The 23232-nt window shown below is 30.4% G+C and overlaps 2 protein-coding genes across 17 annotated transcripts in view; one reads left to right on the top strand and one right to left on the bottom strand.

The window, feature by feature from the left end:
* The window catches only part of heca (hdc homolog, cell cycle regulator), a 62295-nt gene extending 58577 nt beyond the window's left edge, over nt 1-3718 (bottom strand). For 12 of the 16 annotated variants that reach the window (XR_013885163.1, XR_013885171.1, XR_013885170.1 and 9 more), the window contains exons 1-2: nt 3268-3716; nt 2661-2749 (exon numbers count right to left, since the gene is read on the bottom strand). Coding sequence is in view for 1 of the 16 variants with exons in the window: in XM_080180848.1 (XP_080036974.1) it covers nt 2661-2749; nt 3268-3387 (209 nt within the window). In the remaining 15 variants the exon portion in view is untranslated. Of the gene's footprint in view, nt 1-2660; nt 2750-3267 lie in introns of all 16 variants that reach the window. The other 4 variants (XR_013885159.1, XR_013885158.1, XR_013885160.1 and 1 more) reach the window with 1 other exon arrangement.
* Nucleotides 3719-14935: 11217 nt separating this feature from the next.
* Nucleotides 14936-20217, top strand: LOC145304628 (uncharacterized). Its single transcript, XM_080146552.1, has 7 exons — nt 14936-15170; nt 16113-16172; nt 16997-17103; nt 18399-18460; nt 18840-18886; nt 19382-19427; nt 19923-20217. The coding sequence occupies exons 1-7, from the start codon at nt 15151-15153 to the stop codon at nt 19941-19943; spliced, it is 363 nt and encodes a 120-aa protein (XP_080002678.1). The 5' UTR covers nt 14936-15150; the 3' UTR covers nt 19944-20217.
* The last annotated feature ends 3015 nt before the right edge of the window (nt 20218-23232 follow it).

Below are 23232 nucleotides of genomic sequence, written 5' to 3'. Positions count from 1 at the left end.
TTTCTTAAAATTTTCAGAAATATTAGGATTGTTAAATAAGCCAAGAAACAAGATTTTTAAATCCATTTTAAATAAAAAGTTCAAGGGGGGGGGGGAGTTTTGACACATTAGCGTAAACCTGGTACCTAGGTTTTATCTTTGGACTGAGAGGATAGGTTATTATAGATAAAACCATTTTTATATGATGAACTTCACGAAGTTTTAAGATTTTTTGGATAGACCTCCAGGTTCCGGAGCTGCAGGCCTCCAGGTGGTCTCTGTACAGGTAAAAATGAAAAAAAAAATTTAAGTTACAATCAACTTATAAAACAAAATATGCATCTCTTTTCTTCAAATATGTCAATAATATTTTTTAAAAAGATGCATATTTTGTTTTATAAGTTGACCTGTAGCTTTAAAAAAAAAATTTTTTTTTTTCATTTTTACCTGTACATTTTCTTAATTTGTTCATTTGATAGTCCTATATGATAGTGTAACCGGATGATATTGTATCCGGATAGACTAAGGTTTTGCATTAATCAAAAGAAGATTTCTAAACTATTTGTCATATTAAAATAGGCTTCAGAAATTGAAACGTATCACGAAAGATTCTGTAGTTTTATTCCCATATACCTATGTTTTTTCTTTACATATTTTTACCAAATAAAACTCCTTTACTTAACCTACAATCTCTGAACATTTATAAACGAAACTAAGTAGCTGAGAAAACATTTTTTTTTACACGCTTCAAAACAATTTAATTCTAACAATAGTTTTTTATCAAATGAAATTTTTACTTCTTTATCTGTATTCTATATATTTCTTATTATTGCTAAAACTAGTTAAAGAGTAACTACGCTCCAAAAATTGCAACTAGTTTTAGCAATAATAAGAAATATATAGAATACAGATAAAGAAGTAAAAATTTCATTTGATAAAAAACTATTGTTATTATGTTACCTATTTAAATATGATATATGTTAACAATATTTTTTAATTATAATTTATTTTTATCATTTTACAAAAAGAAAGATAAGAATTTTTAAATAGAATAAATGTCTAAAAATATAAATAAAGTGTTAAATGCCTTATCTCCTATTATGTTTATTTAAAGGAGAAAATGAATCAATCAATAAAGAATATTTATTTGGAGCAAAAAGTAGCTAATGACAATTTAATCATAAAGACTAAGAAAGTCTTTTGATATAAATGACGTTTACAAAGATTATAACCCAAATTATTACGTCTTTAAAATAAGCTTACATACAATTTTTAATTATAAAACATGGAAGGACATTTCAACAATCCCTAGTTATAGAGAAATTGCTCTTAAAAATGAAGAATAAAACCTTTTTAAAAAGCGAAGCTTTTCTATAATTAGGGTCGGTCCGTCCGTACGGGATAGCTTTTTTCGTTCATTTAGGCATGTTAGAATTGTCCTATCGATTTCAAAATTTGCATGGTTAGGTACGATTTAGAAAGCGTAGCAACTCTATAATCATTACCAAAATGTCCGTACGTCCATTTTTAACATGTTGATTTTTTACTTTTTTAACAACAAATTTTTATGTGATTTAATCATCTAATTGATCTGATTTTTGGTATATTGATTCCTAGGAAAACAAAGTATAATGTAATAAGCGTAGCAACTCTATAATCAAGTCCTAAAAATTTAAGTATGTCCATAAACATCAAGCAGTTTTTCAACAGATTTACTTACAATTTTGCTTTGACTTTTAAATATTTATATTATGGTTATTCAGTTCTGACACTATACAAGTGTTAATGTCCGTTTGTCCTACCGTTTCAGTGCTTCGCTTTTATGGGTGTTGTCATCCTTGTTTTTTTTAACAATCCAGTTTCTAAGAAATACTATGGACTTATTGCCTATCATCTTACCCCTGGAAAAATACGCAAAAAAATGTCCAAACGAAAATGACTTCGTTATCAAAATGCAAATAAAAATAGTTTTTATATTACCCCCAAACTTTGCATTTAATTTCTATAACTTGCGGTTAATATTGTGCAATTACCTGAATATTCAAACATCATAAGTAGCAATACGTTCTTTTTGTCTAAAGCTTAAGATCTCAAAAACTACTGAACTGATTAGGTTGTCTCTTTCAGGTCCCATGATGGTTTTAGGCTATATTATTTTCAGATTTAAGTCTTGGGATAGTTTCAAGCTTTCTTCTACCCAATTGAATACCGAGCCCCTAAATGCTAGGGTCACAGTCGCTAGTAACTTAGAACGATCTTTGTTTGTCCGGATGTATCTTAAGATCTCGCAAACCTAGTGATCAAACCATACAGATCGGACTAAATTTAAATGTAAGGGTTTAGGAAAAGGAGCAGTACCTATATGTATAAATGAAAATTTATAAAAAAGGGGGAAAGTAGGTTGTGCTAACATTCCGTAAAAATGTGAGTTTTAAGGTTTTAAAACAGTAGTAGAACGATAATATTCACTAAATATGTGTATTACTTATTAAAAAGAACTATAGGCAAAATTATTACCTACTGAATATGTTTAGTGAATATTATCGTTCTACTACTATTTTAAAGCCTTAAAACTCACACCTGTACGGAGTTTTAGCACAACCTACCTCCCCCTTAGGGGTATAAAATCCGTACAGACGGACAAAGTTACGTAAAATCTAAGAAAATAAAACACAACTTACCCACAGTCAGGATTGCTGCACACCAACTTGATAGTTTGGGACACGTCGTTTGTGGACATTGGTTCATCGCCCTGCAGACATGTCCAATCCTAGACAGGAAAATAGTTAAGATGAGAAAAATAGAAAGAAATATACGTTTGTATGTGAAAAATATCTAAAATCTCATTGAGGGAAAATTTCCTGAAGGACCTAATATAATATGATAAAAAAATGTTACTAAAATACAATTATAATTCAAAACATTTGATCAAATCATACCCATACAATATTAATTATAAGTTTTAACTTGTAAATTACAAAAAGTACTGGAATTACTTAACAGTTGTTAAAACAAAACTTGTTTTAATTTATTTTCCACTTGTGCTTTGAAAATAAATAATTCAAGCCCCTGCAATGCCCCGGGCTCTGACCCTGCGTGACACGATTTCTATAAAGTTCTATACTTGCGGGGATCTTCAAACTTTTACTTTTTAATACCTAACCTACAACTGCAAAAAAAATTTAATAAAAAGTTAGTGGTCTAATTTTAATACGAGGAAAACCCCAATTATCTAATATGATGACAAAACAGCTTGATATTGTTCATGAAAATAGGCAAGATCCTTACCTTAGGTGCTAAGCAGCAGGACAGAATCATATCGTCATTTTCAGCAATGCCCTCCAGTTGTTGAAACTGATCCAAGTCCAAAGTGGCACCCCCTCCGCTTAATCGACGTTGTAGCGGCATTTTTCAAAATAATTTATTCACTTGTTTCACTGTAATAAAAGTCACATCGGGTATTAGTTATACCGATCTTAAATTATGTATATTACACTTAAACAAAATGTGTTTTTTTTAATTCTGTCTTTTAAAGACACTGACAACCGATGAAAATCACTTTAAATTAACAATAATTCAACTGACAGTCGATAAAAAGTATTTAACCAGTGGTAACTCAACAATTTGATAGAAAATTTCAATGTTTTCAGTTTATTTTTATGTAATTTCAATGTTGTGATTTGCTCAAGCCAAAACTTAATTCGAAACTGAATTGTTTTGGGATGGAATTCTCTTACAGCAGCTGCGGCAGCTGAGGCCAGTTTCATTTACAACATTTTTACGCAAAACAACATGTTTAACTAATTAGAAAAAAATCATCAAACGATTTTATTTTTAACTTCAATCTAAATAGATAGAAAAATATAAAAAATGTAGAATATATTTAGTTTAAATTTTCAAAATGAAAACAGACCATGCGCAGCACAGCTGTTTTCAAAACATGCTGTTACAAGCTGTCATAAAGCTGCTTTTCTTTTCTAGACGCAGAAGTAACAAACAGCTTTCACTCGAATTTTTTCAATTAAACGTTTATTTTAGAAATAGCTTTACTTTAAGATATTTTTAATAATTTTTTATAAAACCAAATGATTGATTATAACACACGAGCATTTTTGTAATTTTACAAAATATTTTGTTAGCTTCATAAAGCGAAAAAAATTCATCTAAGTTGGAGGGGAGGGGGAGGAGGTAGGAGAGAAAAGAGGCAATTACGAAATTAGGAAGGCAGAGTCTTTGAATGTGGAAAATGGATTACAAAGGAGATCGGAAATTTTTATGTTTGCATTGCAAAACACAATCTAAGAATTTTTTTGGTTGAAATGCATTCGCATTTTCTAAATTGTGATTGTTTTGATAAAATTCTTGAAAAACGAATAAATAAAACAACATATTTTTAATCTATGAAAGAAAACAAGTGTGATTTGGGAAAGAGGAAAGTGGAAGCGTGCAAATTGAAGTACCTGATAAAAAAAGGGCATAGCTTAAATTTTCAAAATGGGGTTCAAATTGAAAGGAAACAAATAGCAATACTATTTTCATCTGGAAGGCTGCTGAAAATAAAGTAGAAAATGAAATTTTGGATTATGCTTGCTAACCCAATACGAAATTGCAATAGTTCGCACACTCATCTGCTGCGAAATTGCTTGCGAAAATAGCACAAACAAACCAAGTTTTTCTTTCTGCTGGGAGCTTCCATTTAATTTTTGTCTAATACACAAAGTGTATACTTACCCAGCCAGAAAGTAGCGTCACTATCGCGCTACTATAGCGCACAATATCGTGTAGCAATCGAGCACGAGTTCTTACGATATTGCTAAATAGTCGTCCAATGCACATCGACGATATGTTACGATAAATGGTCGAAAAGGTACTTAGAGCTGCGCGATACACCCACGAAATCGTAAGCGATATCGTAAAGATCGTAAGCGATATCGTGCCAAAATCGTGAATAAAAAGTACATTTAAAAAATATTTAACATCATGTAGTTTTGTTTGTAAATATTGTATGTAAGTAAGAGGTTGCTTAAAGAATCCATTTCGTACTGAGCATGCAGACAGAGAAAGAGAAAGTGAGAGACATGGTGTAAGAGAAACGATTCTCTGTGCCCATCTACTTAATGTAAACTCTCAAAAGTTTTCAATGAACTTTGATATTTTTATGTTTATCACACTGAATGGCAATGATTTAAGGAATATTAAGACACACATTTAAAAATGTTGCTATTTAGAAAAAAAACTTTTTAAAAATACTTTTATTTGTAATATTAAACATAAACACATTATGACAATTTTAGTTTTCAGTTTTATATTTATTTTGTTTGACAACAGAAAAAAATGCAATATATTTTTAAAAATAATTTGAACTTCTAGCGGCCAATTTATAAACTATATTTCTCACAGAATGATGTTGATTATATGTTGGTTGTGTGTCTGTTTGTAAGTGTGTGTTGACACACATAAAATGCTATTGTTTACGATATCTTAGGGAAATCGTGGTTGCCGCGATTTTTACTACAAAATCGAATTAATCCCTAGCGATTTTTTTCGATTTTTGCTATAAAATCTTAAATAAGATTTTGGCGATAATATACTACATATCGGATGCGAGTTTTCTTACGACGTTTCTAGCTGGGTACCCAGCAAAACTTTTTTTTAAAAAAGGTAGCATGGTTCGATATCTCAAATGGTAGCTTATGAATTACAGCCTAATTTTTTGGCGATAAACGTTGGAAAATCGGCCTTTCAAGCAAAAATTAGCATGCGAGTTCGACATTGATATTGTAGCAGAGTAGCATAAATTAAAAGAGAGAGAGAGAAACATATCTTACTCTTTATTAAATTAAGCCGGGAATGGTATAATCTCTCTCTTTCTCGCTCTCGGTCTTTTAATTTATGCTACCCCGTACAATATCGTTGGCGAACTCGCAGGCTACCTTTTGCTTGAAAGGCCAATTTTCTAATGTTTATCGCCAAAAAATTAGGTGTTATTTCATGGCGAATGGGATTCAAGGTAGCATAGAAATCGGTAGATATATTGCACGAGCTCGAAGGCGACTCTATGGCGAAATACCTTGCTGGGTATTGCCAGCCTACTAAAAATTTACATTCTTTTTGAGCATTCCTGTGCACGCTAGTGTCTGACATAAGAAACTTCTAGAAAATAAGGGGAAGGGTTAAAAGATAAGTAAGTAGGAGGAGAGGCTTCATTTGAAAGGGAGGATGTAAATAACACACACACCCACACACACCACACTGATACACAACAGCTTCAGAGTGCCGGTCCCCCATACTTACTTCGCGTCATAATACGACAGCTTCATGGCAGCTTTAAATGGAAATCGCTGTTTACAAACAGCTTCAACAGCATGATGAAGGCGAAGGGAACAGAGCCGACAGCTGTCAGACAACAGCTTGCTGCGTTGTTGTAAAGTTGGAATTAAGCATTTGTTGGAGGGAGGGAAGAAAGAGGCACACATTTTTAGGATGTGGGTAAAAGTAAATGGAATATTATTATTAGAAAAAGAAAAAAATATAGATAAAACTAATATTCTCCTACCCGGAGCATTGATTTTAAAATTGCTAAAAAACAATGATGACAACATCCATAAAAGCGAAGCTACTATAAACTCATATAGAAGGACAAATGAACAATAACCCTTGTTAAGTGTCAGAACTTGATAAGCAGAACACTAATTTATAAGTCTAAACGAAATTGTTTATAAATTTGTTTCAAAATTGTGCAAATATAGGATACAGTAAAAGGACATATTCTTTCATTTTTAGGATTAGATTATATAGAGTTGCCTTGCTTATATAACTTTACCTTGTTGTTCTAAGAATCATTATTTCAAAAATCAGATAAATAGGATAATTAAATCATACAAAAAAATGTCAAAATGTTAAAACAATCATCTTGTTTCAAATGGACAATGGACTTTCTGGTAGTCATTGTAGGAATGCTACGCTTTCCTAAGCATATCCAGCTATTAAAGAAATTATCAGGCAAACTTTGAAATCAATAGGACAATTCTAACAAGCCTAAATTAACAAAAAGATAACTGTTATGGATAAATGGACAGACAGACCAACATTTATTATAGAAAAGCTTCCCTTTTAAAACCTTAAGTAAGGAAAAACAGTTGTTTTCATTTAGGCTGCCCTTTATTAGCCTAAAATAAAATCTGATTTTAATATATTAAACCCTTATTATTATTATTGTTATTTTGTTTAGTATTGTCTGATTGATTTAAAACTTGGCATGATGATTCCTGTAACAATTGATAGGATCAGATAAGAAATTCAGCAACTCTTATTTAAAATCAATACCAGACGTTTTTAGATCCATGTAAAACATGTTGATTTCTACTTTATTGTCTTAACCACTTTTAAAATAGACAATTATTCTATTCACTTATTATTGCATCAATTTGAAATGGGATGGAATATGTCTTAGTCAATAGCCATCTGACAGCCTTTTACCAGCATTTTAGTTGCTTTAATCCTTGAAGTTTTTGTTCAAATTTAAAATGAATTATGGGAATTAAATTTTAGTATCTTAGAATTCCCTTCATTCAAAGGGATTTTTGTGTTCTTAAATGAGAGACAAGTAGCCTTATTTTTGATAATTTTAGCTGCAGTTTAAGATAGATGCAGCTGATCTTTTTCATGAATGTACCAATTTCCATACGGTATCCAGTGTATTATAACTTACTTTGTCAGTCATTCCAATAGTCATGATACTAAAGACATAAATATTTTTTAAGGAGGTTTCATGAATTTTTATCATTCTTTTATTATGGCCTTTTTCCTTTCTTTTTCTTTCTCTCTTTTAAACACCATTTATTATTTGCTTTGCAATTTGCTTTGTCTATTTGTCAATCTTTTTTAATTTGCTAGTTATGGATGTTGCAATTCTTGTTTTTTGTTACTCTGCTTTGTAATTTGTTTCAAGAAATTGAATTATTTTCACTAATATATCTTTTCCTTGTTCCTGGTAGAATACATATAAAGGGGAAGAGACCCGTCAGAGAAAGCGGGTAAAATCAAAGCAAAGCATGGCTTTTTAGGAGATGGTTAGGTAATCTCAGATCCATGCTTCCCTCACCCAACCAAACTTTTTGGCGCTTAGCGACGTATGCACCGTGCATCTTTAGACAATACGTAGCATACAAACTTTATCTACGGCGCAATATATTGTCTGCTTTGGCGGGTTTCAGACCACTGTAACTTCAATGTAGTGAATGGTTTTAGGAACCACTCAAAAAAAATCAGCTTTCACCAAGGGGCCCAACTACAACAAATTCTCATGTCATAATTTCTCTTTTTCTTCTATCTTAATGACTTAAAAATGAAAGCTTGGAGCATGGTTTGTTAAGGATATATTAATTATTTTCACTTTTAACATTTTTTCGTAATTTAAAGCCCTGATACTAAAATTTAGATTCAGATTGACCCTGTATTGGATGGTTCAGTACAGATATTTTGTGCTTTCACTCAAATTGCCTTTGAAGCACTGGAATCCCATCCCTTATTTTGAAAATGCATTTAAAAAAGAAGGGGTTTCCTATGCATAATACTATCGTGGGGGAAGGGTGGGAGTGGTTTTAACCTATATCTGCGCTGCCAAAATCCTGCAGGGCTTCTAACATAACGTAACCTGGCCTACGGTAATAAACAATAGTATGAAAAATCAACATCCAATAAGCGAAGCAGACAAGTTCGAAACAACAAGATAAACTAAACATAGAATTCAAAACGGATGCACAGAATTAAATATATTTATTTAAAAGATTTTTTTCTGGGTGCAACTAGAATATCAATTGATATTTTTTTTATGTCAATTAAGGTCTCGTTAACGTCTGAAACGATTGAGTGTTTCAAGCTTTCTAGGACATAGGCATTGAGGCAGGCTTCTAGCCTCTTATTCTCTAAAAAATCTTATGCTTCCAGAGGCTTATGACGTATACGAGTAATTTACACATTTATTGATAAATTTATTTTAATTATTACATTTATTTTGAGTCGTCCCTTTTCAGTTTTTCATCTGTGCTTTAATCCTGATATATCATGGCCATCGAAGGTAATTTGACTTTTGTGTCAGAACCTGAATTGGGACATAGTGCATTTCATTACCCTAGGTTAGGTAACTTCATTTCACTTTTCAATAAAATCTAAAATGCAGCCGTTTTTGCAGGTGGTACCATTTTCTGTGAAAATTGTAGAGGAAAATTAAACAGTTTTTAGTTAATTTCTACTTCTATTTTCAACTGAAGAAAAAATCCTTTTGTGTATATACAGAATCATTGTTGTTACTTAATCTTATCAACAACAAAAATTTAAAATTTAAAAACTAACCCATAAAAGCCGATTTTTCAGTTTGTTCAATATGGGTAAAATAAAAATATTACCACTTCTAAAGGGTTAAAATCGAAATTTGAAAGCTTTAAAATGTTGTTAATCAAAAATAAATAACAGTTTATAAGGACTTTTTGCATCCACCCAGCAAACAGTTTTGCCAGGCGAATTCGCAAACTTTAGCAAGGGATAAAATGCAAAGTAGCAGTTTTTAGCGAAATTTTTTATATTTTTTTGCAAAAAATTTTGAATTCACAAAAATTATGCGAAACTTATAGGCTAAAAATTTCGAATTTGCAAGCTAAAACTTGCTAATATTTGCAACTTTGGTCATTAGATTTTTTGAGAGGACGAAAATATGCAAATTTGCTATTTTTGAGCAAAAAAATTGAGAATAATCACAAATTAGCATTTTTTGCTAAATATTTGCAATTCTCCGTCATCACCTTTAGTAAATTCACACCTTATAAATTGCAAAAAAATTGCAGATAAAACTTGTGAATCACAAATTTTCTCAATTTTTTTTCTCAAAATTCTTGTGATTTGCGACTATTATCTATCTTTTTTCTCATAATTCTTGTGAATTTGCGGTTTTTCTGTAGTTTTTTTATCTCTGTATTTTTTCTTCTCAAAATTCTTGCTAATTCGCGACTTTTATCTACCTTTTATTCTCAAAATTCTTGCAAAATTGATGCCAATCCAAAAAAATTTTCTCAAAATCCTTATGTGTATTCTCTGTTATTAAAGTGACATTTCCCGCATTATTTAAGCAATCTTTGCTGTAAAATAAATAACAAAAGAAACAGAGAAAACAAAGAATTAAAATGGTCATATAAAGATGGTGTCAGGAAAAAATTTATTTCAAAGCAGCGGAGTTAAAAAACTTATCATACTTGCCATAGTCAAAGATGCCAAAGAGAACTATGAAAAAGTAGCGAAAGTTATTTGGAAACTTGTACTAGATGATGTTAATTATTTTGCAGTATTTGACTTCAAACTAGTAAATATTTTCTTTGGAATTGAAAGAGGTTCCAGTTCACATCCTTGTGTTTATTGTGAAACTGCATCTGTGGAAGTAAAATCTCTGTCAAACGGACATTGCAGGAGGTATGTTAAAAATACTTGGTCTTTATTTTTCTCATGTCGCCCCTATGATATTTCCAATAAGAAAGGTGTAAAAATAGTAGAAATAAATAATATAGTACATTATTGATTAGCATTATCTTATTTAGAACACTTGGTGCAATAAGAAACCTATGCAAAAATTACCATGAAGCTTGTTAATCATGGATCAAAAAAGGAAAGATGTTGGCAAAACAATTCAAAAATTGTGTGAACAATCCCTTGATAACATCACCTGATGAAACAGAGATGTAAGAAGTATTCCCTCCAGGTGAACTTCACCTATTGACTGGCATATTTAATCAAATGTATGACCTTTGTCAAACTATTTTAACTAAAGGTGGTCATACTTGTGATGTTTCTACCTAGGCCACAGCATGTGGTCTTGAAAGGTCAGGCCAATATGGCGGGCAGTTTACTGGAAACCAGTGTAGCAAGTTATTGAAAAACTTGGATTTACTGTCAAGTTTAGCTAACATCCAAGAGTCTGCTCCTGATGGTTTTGAGGCTGTATTAGAATGTCTCAAGTCTCTAAAGGTAAATAAAGTTGCATACAATTACAGATATTTTAAACCTGGTTGGTTTGGTGGCTTGACGGGTTTCTTCATATTTTTATAGTAGCTTTTAATAATTTTTTAGGTTAGGTTAGGTTATGTAAGGGTAAATGATTGCCCTGAAGGTGCCATACAATTACATAGCTAAAATATTAACAGTTTAGAGTAATAATCTTTCATTTTACAATTTTGCTTTTAATTTATTTGGCAGTTAAAGGGCGAATATAGGTTCGATATGATATGAGCTTATGTGAAAGGTGCCATTTCATACTTTTAGAATATCTATGCCAAATTTAAAAATTCAAAAAAATCCTTAAGTAGATTTTGCAATTTTCTGTTTCAATTGAACATATGATAAATGAGATTGACGACAAACGGTTTATTTTAGCCCTTTACAAGACTTTTTTTTGACTATTTTGCTTAAGTTTGATTGACTATTACAATGGCACGCATCTTAAATGATAATTTAAATGTTTATTATTTTAGATTATATACTCTTTAATTCAATTTTTAAAAAGCGTAGAAATAATTTGCGTAAAAGTGCTTGTATAGTTTTGACTAGGGTAAATAATACGTCTTAAAGTTTATTTTCTGTACAAAGATCATTGGTTAATTCTGGAAAATATAAAAACCCTGATGTACGCAATTTTAACACACACACACACGAACCTTAAAAATACAGGGATTTGAAATCATTCTTCCTCCAAGAAAATTTTATCAATTATTTTTTTTTTACTTTTTACATTATTTGATGTTTTTTTAAACTTTTAAATATTTTACTTTGTATAATTTGTATTAAGGTAGAAGATGGGTATATTTACCCCTGATTAATTGGTTTCCACGTTATTACGACTATCCTTTAACGAAAGCTTTTTAATTCAACCTTGGTACGAAGCCTTGTGTGATGCTAGGGTAATTGAGTTCTTAGGGAACCACACTTATTACATAATATTATCTTGAGTTAGAAAGGTTTTAAGCTATAAACAGACTTATACAATTAGATATGTCAATATCCTTAAGTTATTTATAATCTATATAATGGCACCTTTGAAATAAGCTCATATTATATCAAACCTATATTCGCCCTTTAAATAGTTTTTTTTTATTTAGTCAAAGCCTCCTGCGTGGGACAATTTAGAAAGCCTAATTACATAGAAATGATAAAGCAGTTTGAAACGGATTTTAAGAAACTTGGTGAGCCAGCAAATTCCAAGATACATATTCTGGTGAACCATGTACCTGAAGTCCTGAGTCGATATGAGAATGAGATGATAGGACTGGGCTTTTTTAGAACAGGTAATATACATAATAATATAAAATGAAAAATTTAAGAAGGGATATCTTAAATATTTAAATTATTCAACCTGAACCATGATAAAAATTCTAAAAATATTGTTTATAATAGGCTTCAGAAAGTGTCCACGCAGATTTCAAGAAATTCTATGGAAATGGATTCAAAATAAATGTGGTAGATTCAGACCTGTACATAGAAAAACTGTTACGCTGTATTATAAACACAATAATCTACATTTCTAATTATATACTGCTATGTAGTATATGTCAAAATAAAATATTAAAACTTTTTTGTTTTGTTTTAATTCTTTTAAGATTAGATAAATGCTACTTATGTATCTTTTTATTGAAGCTACTCTATAATTTGAAATGTCTGTCTGAAAGCATGATTTTCTCATAGAATACTTTTTTTAAGGTCCTTGGTTTATCAGTAATGCTCTGATGGAAATTCTGTAGGAAAATTTATTATTATTCGCTGCTATAATAAATTGATGTTTTTTTTACATCTATTTTAATGTCCGAGGTAAAGAATAAATAGCCTGTATTACTTCTTAGCACTTTTAAAAAGTTATTATTTATATTTTTTTATCAAACTCTTTTTTTTATGTCAAAACTGAAAAAAAGATACTATTTTTGGTTTTTTTCCTTTTTAATGAGAAGATGGATGAAAAAAGTCCTTATAAACTGCTATTTATTTTCGATGAACTACATTTTAGAGCTTTGAAATTTTGATTTTTTATGGGTTAGTTTTTAAATTGTGTGTGTGTGTGTGTGTGTATACGTAGCTAATAATCTCATTAGTTTCTGAACCGATATAATCCTCCTTTACAGTGAAGCTCCGTATACGTCCAGGAAAAAGAAAATCACACACCAAAATTATTTTATCATATCTTTATTACCTATTTATTTTTATTAATATTTATCCATGTCTCTCGGCTTTAAGCTGTTGGTAACAATTGTCCTTGTTTTTATAAAGTATAAACTTTCATAATGTGCGCCCCAGGCAAAGAAATCTTGAACCAGCCAGGGATTACAGACATACAAAATAACAAGGACAAATACGTCGCATTATGTTCAAAGTATTAAGCTGTGAATGAGAGTAAATAATAGCTATATATATAGTAAGTTTTTGAACCTTTCATGTTAAAGTATTTTTGTTGATACATAAGTAATTATCAGGGATCTAGAGGGATAAGACAATGGCCGATAAATTGATGTACATTCCCAATGTTAACACACAAAATTACCAATTCTGTAGATTACAATTAGTGGTTGAAACGTTTGGACACTCAACTTAATAAACCAACCAATCAAAATTTATTAGTTCCCAAAATTGTTAAGTCAACGAATAAGAAAACGATATTCTAAAACTTGGGGACTAATGTAATAAATAGATCATTTTCCCCTCACTATCTGAGTAATTATACAAAAATAACTAAGATAACAAAAATAGCCAAACAGAGGGATGAAGAAATTAAGTTAGAAAATAAATGTTAGTTAGCTTTGGAAATCACCCGATAAAATTTGAGACATCTATCTAAGATAACAAACGAGAAATCGAATCTTTACGGATGAACTTACAAAGTGAATTAGATTACTTTGTTTAGAATTTTCATCCATCTATCTCTGATGGCCGCCAGTCTATTTAACTGTTTGTTTTTGACAATAACTACCCCTCTCTATTGGAATGGTTGATAATACTTGTAGTATGTACAGTTTTTCAAAGTTTATAAAAAAAAGTTTAAGTACTTAACCTACCATAAAGTAGTAAGTTTTATTTGTCTGTGACTGAAGATTTCGATAAGTAATGAAACGATTTAGCACCCGCTAGTTGTTTATAAATAACATCAGACTTATGTAAATAAATATTCAAAGATTTGAAAATGCCCTGACCGTTGGACAGTTCATAAATTCTATCTAGAATCTTTGAAGCTTAGATACTTTGATTTATAGAGTAGTGTTGCCGCTCTGAATGAATTTTCTGCGATTTAACATATTACTACCATGTTTCAAAACCTTTGAAGTTACAAAATTTATATAAAACATGAACTAGTTTCTTCTTTCCCTATAGGCCTTCAAAAGAAACTCCGTGACTCTTTAATTTTATTTCTCGTATTCAATCAAATCCGGTGGATAGGAACCGGTTCTCATCCATACGAAAAAAACTATGTCTAGCACCAAAATATATCAAGCTTTCTACGAATATAAAAATGTACATAAAAATGCACCTCGGGGCTAAAAAAAACTAGTTTTAATCTTATAATTGTACATTTAATACGTTTATAATACGATGCGAGAAATAACTATTAATAAATGAAAAAGTCGCTAATTCAACCCAGGAAAGGGAAGAGACTCTGGTACCCAAAGTTTTATAATTATGTTTTCTTGTAAGTTTGATCTGAAACTTTGAGTACTTTTATTGAATTTTGATTGGATGGTTCAAACTTTTAAATCAATAATTTTAAACTTAAGAAGAGATAAGTTTCTTTATCATCATTGCATTGGGGATGTACATCAATTTTTGTCCAGTAAATTATCCCTTAAAATCCATGAGAGGTTAGCAAAACTAAAAGGCATAGACAGACATACAAACATACATACATTTATTTAGTTAACTATAAGTTAATAGTGTCCTTTAAAACCGATATGGCGTTATAAGATTGTTTAGTATATTATGAAATTAGTTGTTCACTATCCCTCGCTCTCACTAACTAGGAAATGGTCATCGTATATAGACACTGGGAATTATAGACAATAGTGAAAGTTGTAAACTTGAAAAAAGTGAAGAAAACTGGAAAGATTCTCAATTTTTTTTTATAATTTGTGAGTGATTTGAATTTTTTTGACAATGGATTCGCCCCCTCCAAGGTGAAGTTTTTAATTTTTGCAGTAAATGTACTTTTTATTTTATATATATTTGTTCTATATATATTTTAATTATTTAAAGGGCGAATATAGGTTCGATATGATATGAGCTTATATCAAAGGTGCCATTACATACTTTTAGAATATCTATGCCAAATTTAAAAATTCAAAAAAATCCTTAAGTAGATTTTGCAATTTTCTGTTTCAATTGAACATATAATAAATGAGATTGCCGACAAAATCGTTTATTTTAGCCCTTTACAAGACTTTTTTTTGACTATTTTGCTTAAGTTTGATTGACTATTACATTGGCACGCACCTTAAAAGATAATTTAAATGTTTATTATTTTAGATTATATACTAGTTTATTTAATTTTTTAAAAAGCATAAAAATAATTTGCGTAGAAAGGCGTCAGGAGTATTGACAGGGTAAATAATATGTCTTAAAGTTTATTTTCTGTACAGAGATCTTTGATTAATTCATGATGATATAAACAACCCTTCTGTACGCATTTTCAACACACACACACACGGCCACAAAAAAACAGGGATTTGAAATCATTCTTCCTCCAAGAAAATTTTATCGATTAATTTTTTTTACTTTTTACATTATTTGATGTTTTTTTAACTTTTAAATAATTTACTTTATGAAGGTAGAAGGAGGGTATATTTACCCCTGATTAATTGGTTTCCACGTTATTACGACTATCATTTAACAAAAGCTTTTTAATTCAGCCTTGCCATGAAGCCTTGTGTGATGCTAGGGTGTTTGAGTTCTTAGGGAACCACACTAATTCAAAAATTTTTTTTCGAGATTGACGGGTTTTAAGCTATAAATAGACTTATACAATTGAATATGTCAATATTTTTAAGTTATTTATAATCTATGGAATTGCACCTTTGATATAAGCTCATATCATATCGAACCTATATTCGCCCTTTAAGTTACAATTCTGTGTTTGGCGGAAGGACTTTTGAGAAATCAAAATATATTAAACAAGAAAGGTAATTTTTAAATTTTTTCTAAGGGTAAAGCTTTAATATATACAATGGGGAGTGTCCGCCTGCATATTCGGCGTAACGGTTATAATTTATGATTGATCAATGCTGGATCTTTAAATCATTTTAATGGTGAGCCAGATCGGGGTGAGCCAACTTTCCACCAATGAAAGCACAGCATTTTATGAAATGCCGCGCTGTGATTGGCTAAAATTCGGCTCACCCCGATCTGGCTTACTACTAAAATGATTTAAAGATCCAGCTCAGATCTTCATTTGAAACATGTTGATTTTAAGCTATTATAAACTTAGTTTAGATATAGTGTCATCCACTTATTTCTTGGTATTTTAAATGATGTCGATCTCTTTGAGGACTAGGCTGTAATATCTATAATGCTGAACTATCTTAAATTAAACAAAAAATAATTAATTTTGTCAGTAATAATGTTTTTTTTCTCGTATACACTCTTAATCGAAAAATATCCGTTGGATTAAAACCGATTCTCATCCATACAAAAAAAATTATGTCTAGCATCGTATTATATCCAGATTTCTACGAATAAAAAATGTATTACAATAAAATTTATACAAGGTTTTTTTAGCCCTCGGTATCTCGTGGCTAAAAAACTGGTTCTAATCTTATAATTATACATTTTATATCCGCGGAAAGCTGTTTATAATACGGTGCGAGAAATAACTATTCTACTTTGTAATTGTTACTATTCACTTGTTCATTTGACTTAATTTTTTATGATAAATGTTGTCATCCTTGTTTCCCTCAATACTATGAAACTAAACTATTCATAAATTGTTTTTATTTGATTTTTTCAGTACAGAAGAAAAATTAATGTTAGAAGAAACAAACTACCAAACTTTTTTTACCAAAAAATATCAAGATAAAGAAACAAACATTTCTAATCAATATTATGGAGAATTAGGTAAAATTTTTTGTAGATTTTATTTAATCATGGAAAGAAAACGAAGTAGTGAGTTTCGTCCTATTTTCACAGTAGCTTTTCTCCTATTTCTCGCCGCTGAGGGGGGCTCTAACACTGCCAGACCAATTTCCTAACCCTGCGGAGCAATCATTAATATTTATCTACTCTAAAATAACAACAATAAAAATACAACAAAAACCCGCTAATTTGTTTTATTTCCATGATCCAATTTTTTTTGTAAATTTAAATGGCGAAGCTAATCTACAATTTACTTTTTGTATGAGTTGGTCATCCTGTCTGTCTGTATCATACCTGCAACATCCTGTCTGTCTGTATCATACCTGCAACATCCAGTCTGTCTGTATCATACCTGCAACATCCTGTCTGTCTGTATCATACCTGCAACATCCTGTCTGTCTGTATCATACCTGCAACATCCTGTCCGATTGTATCATACATGCAACATCCTGTCTGTCTGTATCATACCTGCAACATCCTGTCTATCTGTATCATACCTGCAACATTCTGTCTGTCTGTATCATACCTGCAACATCCTGTCTGTCTGTATCATACCTACAACATCCTGCCTGTCTGTATCATACCTGCAATATCCTGTCTGTCTGTATCATACCTGCAACATCCTGTCTGTCTGTATCATACCTGCAACATCCTGTCTGTCTGTATCATACCTGCAACATCCTGTCTGTCTGTATCATACCTGCAACATCCTGTCTGTCTGTATCATACCTGTAACATCCTGTCTGTCTGTATCATAGCTGCAACATCCAGTCTGTGTGTATCATACCTGCAACATCCTGTCTGTGTGTATCATACCTGCAACATCCTGTCTGTGTGTATCATACCTGCAAAATCCTGCCTGTCTGTATCATACCTGCAACATCCTGTCTGTCTGTATCATACCTGCAACAACTAACTTTCCCATTGTCAGTGTCAATGATCAAGTTTTTCTCAGTGTTATATATTTTAATTTAATGAGCTATAAATTGATGTACATCTCCATAATGATAAACAAAATCATCCCTTTCATAGATTAGAATTGTTGGTTGAAAAGTTTGGACACTACTAGTTTGGAACCAAACAATCACAATTTCATAAAAGTACTTTACAAGCTCTAAGTAGGTGTATCATGATCATCCTTTACAGTGTATCTTCTCATATTTAGGGTACCTCCTCCCTCCCAAGAGAAGTCATATTCCCCTAATTATATTTGGAGTATTTATATCTGGAAGTCAAATACAAATTTGTTAATCGCAAAAATGTTGTACCTTTTTTAGATCACAAGGGACGGTTAAACGGCATCGGACGATTACAATGGAATAATGGCGACATTTATAAGGTAAATATATTGTATATTTTATCTGCCTTTTCAATATAGTCCTTATTTCCAAAAAAATTATTTAAATTAAAATCTAGCAAACAAACAGAATGCAGGATGACGAGATCTGGTTTAGAAAAACAGTCCTGAGACCCTTAATGTGATAAAATTAACCTCATTAACTCCAGTTTAATCAAAACAGAAATAGGATGGCAGATAATTCAATAGCTTTATTAAAATTATTAAACAGTCCTGAAATAGATATAAAATATATTTATATAAGTATATAAGTATATACTCTATTCACTAAAATAGCAGAATACCTGCCCAAACACAGACATAAAGACATCCTACCTCTTTTATACAAAATTTAAAAGGATAAAATCTTTCTACTTTTTAGGGAACTTTCAATAAAGGTTATATTCATGGTAGAGGCGAGCTTTTTTTGTAAGTATTTTCTTAAATTTTTCTTGGACAAAATAAATGTTAAAAGAAAAAATGTTATCATAACTTTTATGGTAATGAAATACAGGATATTATTTTATGTTTGAAAAAAAATCAATATTTTAATATGCTTAACTCCTCGGGGGGAGGGGGGGGTGAGGGGTTTGAGGTAAAGGACGTCCAAGGGGAAGGGGGATAAAGGAGTGTTTACCTCCCTCTCCCTCAAAAAATTTTAATTTTTAGTAAAAACTTTTTTAGGGCCTCGCTTGCCATTATAGTCCCCCTAAAAGTCAAAATTACCCATTTTATATAGATTTTTACCCCCCCCCCCACACCAGAAAAAATAAAAGGCTTGGATGTCCTTAGGGTAACCTCCACATTTGACATTTGTTGTTGTTTTTATCTATCATTAGATGCAATTAACAGGTTGTAAAATTTCTTTTCATTTGTAATTGTAATAAAATTATTATTGGAAAAAAGTATTATTTATTTCTTTAGAAGCGAAAGAGATGATATATTTAATATTGAAGCCAAGAAAAATAAGGTAATATTTTTTAATTGCATTGTATTACTATTTTAGACACATTTCCGAGAATAGTAAAATAAAAAATTAAAGATTGATTCTAGGTTTGTTTTCCCAAAAGGGGCCAATAAACCTGGTATTTATTTTGAAATTGTTTTTTCTTATTCTGAACCAATTTTAATATAGCAGATATTAATCAGTTTCGAAGTCATACTTGAAAAACTTTTAATTATATTTACCTTTAATTTAACTTTTTAAAGAAGCTAAAAGAAAAGCAAAAAAATTAATAGTTATTTATCGGATCGTATTATAGACAGCTTTCCGCAAATATCAAAGTTTTTTTTATATAACCATTTAATGATTATTATTTTGATATTCGTGAAAAATTGTCTATGATACAATGCTATACATGAATTTTCAGTATGGATGAGAACCGGTTCTAATCCAGTGGATATCAATAGATTTCAAACCATACTGAAAATATTTTACCCATAAATACTAATTTATTTTGTTTAGATATTGAAAATGTGGAAATAATCTTTACAGAAACTCTTCCTAGCTGTAAATAGTGCCATAGCAAAATAGGTCTAGCTTTTGGCCTGCCTATTCTATTGACGTCAGGAAATACCCTATACCCCATCCCTTTTCTAGGAAGTTTCTTTCTCTTTCTCTATACTAAGAAGTCAATAGAATAGGTAGGCCAAAATCTGTGACATCTATTCCCATTTTGCCAGGGCACTAAACAGAGCTGCAAACTCTTCTACCTGAATTCATTAAAGTTATTTGTTAATAAATATAAACATAATAAACATGTCTGTTTATATGTAGCAAAGCTACTCTATGAATGAATATGTCTTCGAGTGTGCTGGGTTTTAATTAATGGGCACAATCTGCTGATTAGGCCAAAGCCAACTCCCCCCCCTTACTTCTTAAAAACTTATAAAAAAAATGTGATGGTTCAAATTCCATCCCCCACACTTTAGTGCTAGTATGGGAACTGGAGGTTGGGTTGGGTTGGGGGAGGTCTAGGGTAATGAAATGCACTATAGTCCCAATTCAGGTTCTGACACTAAAGTCAAAGCACCTTCATACGCACTGTGACAATACCCAAATTGTCCTATGAGAGTACTTTGGCTATATACCCTGCAAGGTTTGCTTACATTGAAAAAAAGGCGATTAATTACAAAAATTCCAATCCTTAGTTGTGCAATAAACATAATCTTTCATTCATAAAAAAAAAACCGGAGGGTGGGAGTTCATTCCGCCAACCGTTAAGGATTAAATATTTGCCAAGTTTAACCCTTTGGTACCGTATGGATTTGAAAATGATTAATAGCCGCTGGTTTAGAATCGGTTCTCAGCTATAAAAAAACAATGTAAAGCTTCGCATTACAGACAATTTTTCAGGAATATTGAAATATCTAATATGGTTTTCCTTTTTTCATTTTAATATCCGCGGAAAGCTGTATATAATTATATGCGATAAAAACTATTCCGATTTAAATTACGAGAAAAGTATAAACCAACTATGTAGGAGATTTTAGGACTTAAGGTAGCTTCATAGATTAGCTTTGCTCTAAGAAACAAGGATGACAACATTCATAAAGCGAAGCCCTGAAACGGTAGGACAAATGGAAATTAACACATGTAGATTGTCATAACTGAATAATCAGAATATAAGTGTATAAAATTCGATACAAAATTGTAAGTAAATTTATTGAAAAATAAAGGATAATATTCAAGGACATTCTTACATTTTTAGGTTTTGATTGTTGAGATGCTTCGCTTATAACATTGTACTTTGCTGTACTAGGAATCAGTATTCCATAAATCAGATCAATCTGATGATTGTATCACAAAAAAAGTTAAAATCAACATGTTTAACATGTAGGTAACGTACGTACATTCTGGTAACGATAATAAAGTTGCTACGCTTTCTAAATCATATCTACATGAATCACCATGCAAAGTTTGAAATCGATTGGACAATTCTAATGCCGAAATTAACGAAAATAGATATCCGTTCCAGACGGACGTACTGACCGACCCTTATTATAGAACAGCTTTGCTTTTTAAAAAACCCAATAAATTTAGGTTTACATATTTATAGTTTTATTGACTTTATCTACATATCTATTACATATCATTATTATATTTTTTCTAAATAAAGTAAATAAGAAAATTTTATTATTGTACGTTGTTACTATTATCATATGAATAAAAATTTTTTTAAAAAACTCGGCAAGGAAGAAGTATTTTACTGAGCAAACCTGTTTTGCCATATAATTTTATAAGAAATTATCTTTATTAAGTCTTAATTTATTCTGTTTATATATAAAAAAAAATATAATGAATTAATATTAAACTAGGCTTTTAGTGGGCTAAAATGTTTAAGGCAAAGCAGATTATCTTCAGAAAAAATATCCCTCTTTGTAAATAATTTGATGTTAAAATGTATTTTCTATATTAAAATCATTTCAAGTCATTAAAAATTATTTATATAATTTCAAAATTCCCGAAAAAAATATTTTTGATAAAGAATTTTATTTCTCTAAAAACGTGTCCTTTTTCATATAAACTTTGGACATTTTTCATAAATAAAATCACAGCATTTTAGGTTAGGTTAAGTTTGGTTTTTCATAATAACAATGTCTGTTTTTTTTATATATTATATAAGAGTAGTATTTCTATTTAAAAGCACATTTTATGATTAAGATTGTACTTGTTATTTTGTTTCCTTTATTATTCAGATTTTATCAATGATAATCATTTTAAATTAGCGGAGAAAAGCCAAACAAAAAAAAGTAAATAAAAATTATGTTATAAAAAATTCATAATACCTATTACATTTTAAAATATTCTTACTATCAAAACAAATTCTATTTAAGACCAGAATTAATATAAATTTAAAACATAAAGCTTAACATTAAACAAAACGACATAAAAACAGTTAAAATATCTATTGCTTTACATTACACGGTTGTCTTGAAAATCTTTGAGATTTTGAAAGTAAAAAAAGCTTATGTATGTAGGTGCATGGGAGATATGAAAATCATATACATCCCCAATAATGATAATCAAAGTAACCCCTTTTGAATGAAAATTAATGGTTGAAAAATTTGAACACTAAGTTTCAAAATTAAATTAAGGCATCCAAGGTTTTTGAGATAATGAATAAGATAGCGTGGTTACAAAACTATGGGTACCATACCAGTGTAATCTACAGTACAATGTCATCTCCCTCCCTAGATATTGTTTATGAAAGATAAAATAACTTTCAAACAACTCAAAATTAAATTCAAGACAAATAAAGAAATTTTTATAAAACCAATTTTCTACTACAATACAAAAAATGCTAAAAACAATAAAATCCAGAATTAAGAATACTTTTTATATAACTGTACATAAACCTTTGAGTTTTGATAAATTTCGTAGAAAAGCATTTTATTGGCGTTTTAAAACAGTAGGATGTCTGTCTGTGTATCTACCATAATATTACAACGACCAATTTGGATCCTGGGCCAATCCTTCCATGAATAATAGCCTTTGAAAAATTAATAGTTTATTTTAAGCACCCAAAATAAAGCTAGACTACAAAATTTATCCATAAAAATTTACTTTTTGACTGTTAATATATCAATATAATATCTAGGATACATGCATAGGACAATAGTAGATAATTTAAAACTCCAAAAATATTACTAAAATACTACGAGACAGAATATAGTTAAGAAAAGTTTTATTTATCTTCTATTGTACTATCTTATATCTCTGTAATAATATACATACATAAAAGGCAAATAGGGCGCGAAGCGCCTCAAAAACC

This window comes from Acartia tonsa, chromosome 13, assembly GCF_053477335.1.
Source record: "Acartia tonsa isolate MP-2025a chromosome 13, ASM5347733v1, whole genome shotgun sequence".
Lineage (NCBI taxonomy): Eukaryota > Metazoa > Arthropoda > Copepoda > Calanoida > Acartiidae > Acartia > Acartia tonsa.
This window is presented reverse-complemented; position numbering and strand designations above follow the sequence as displayed.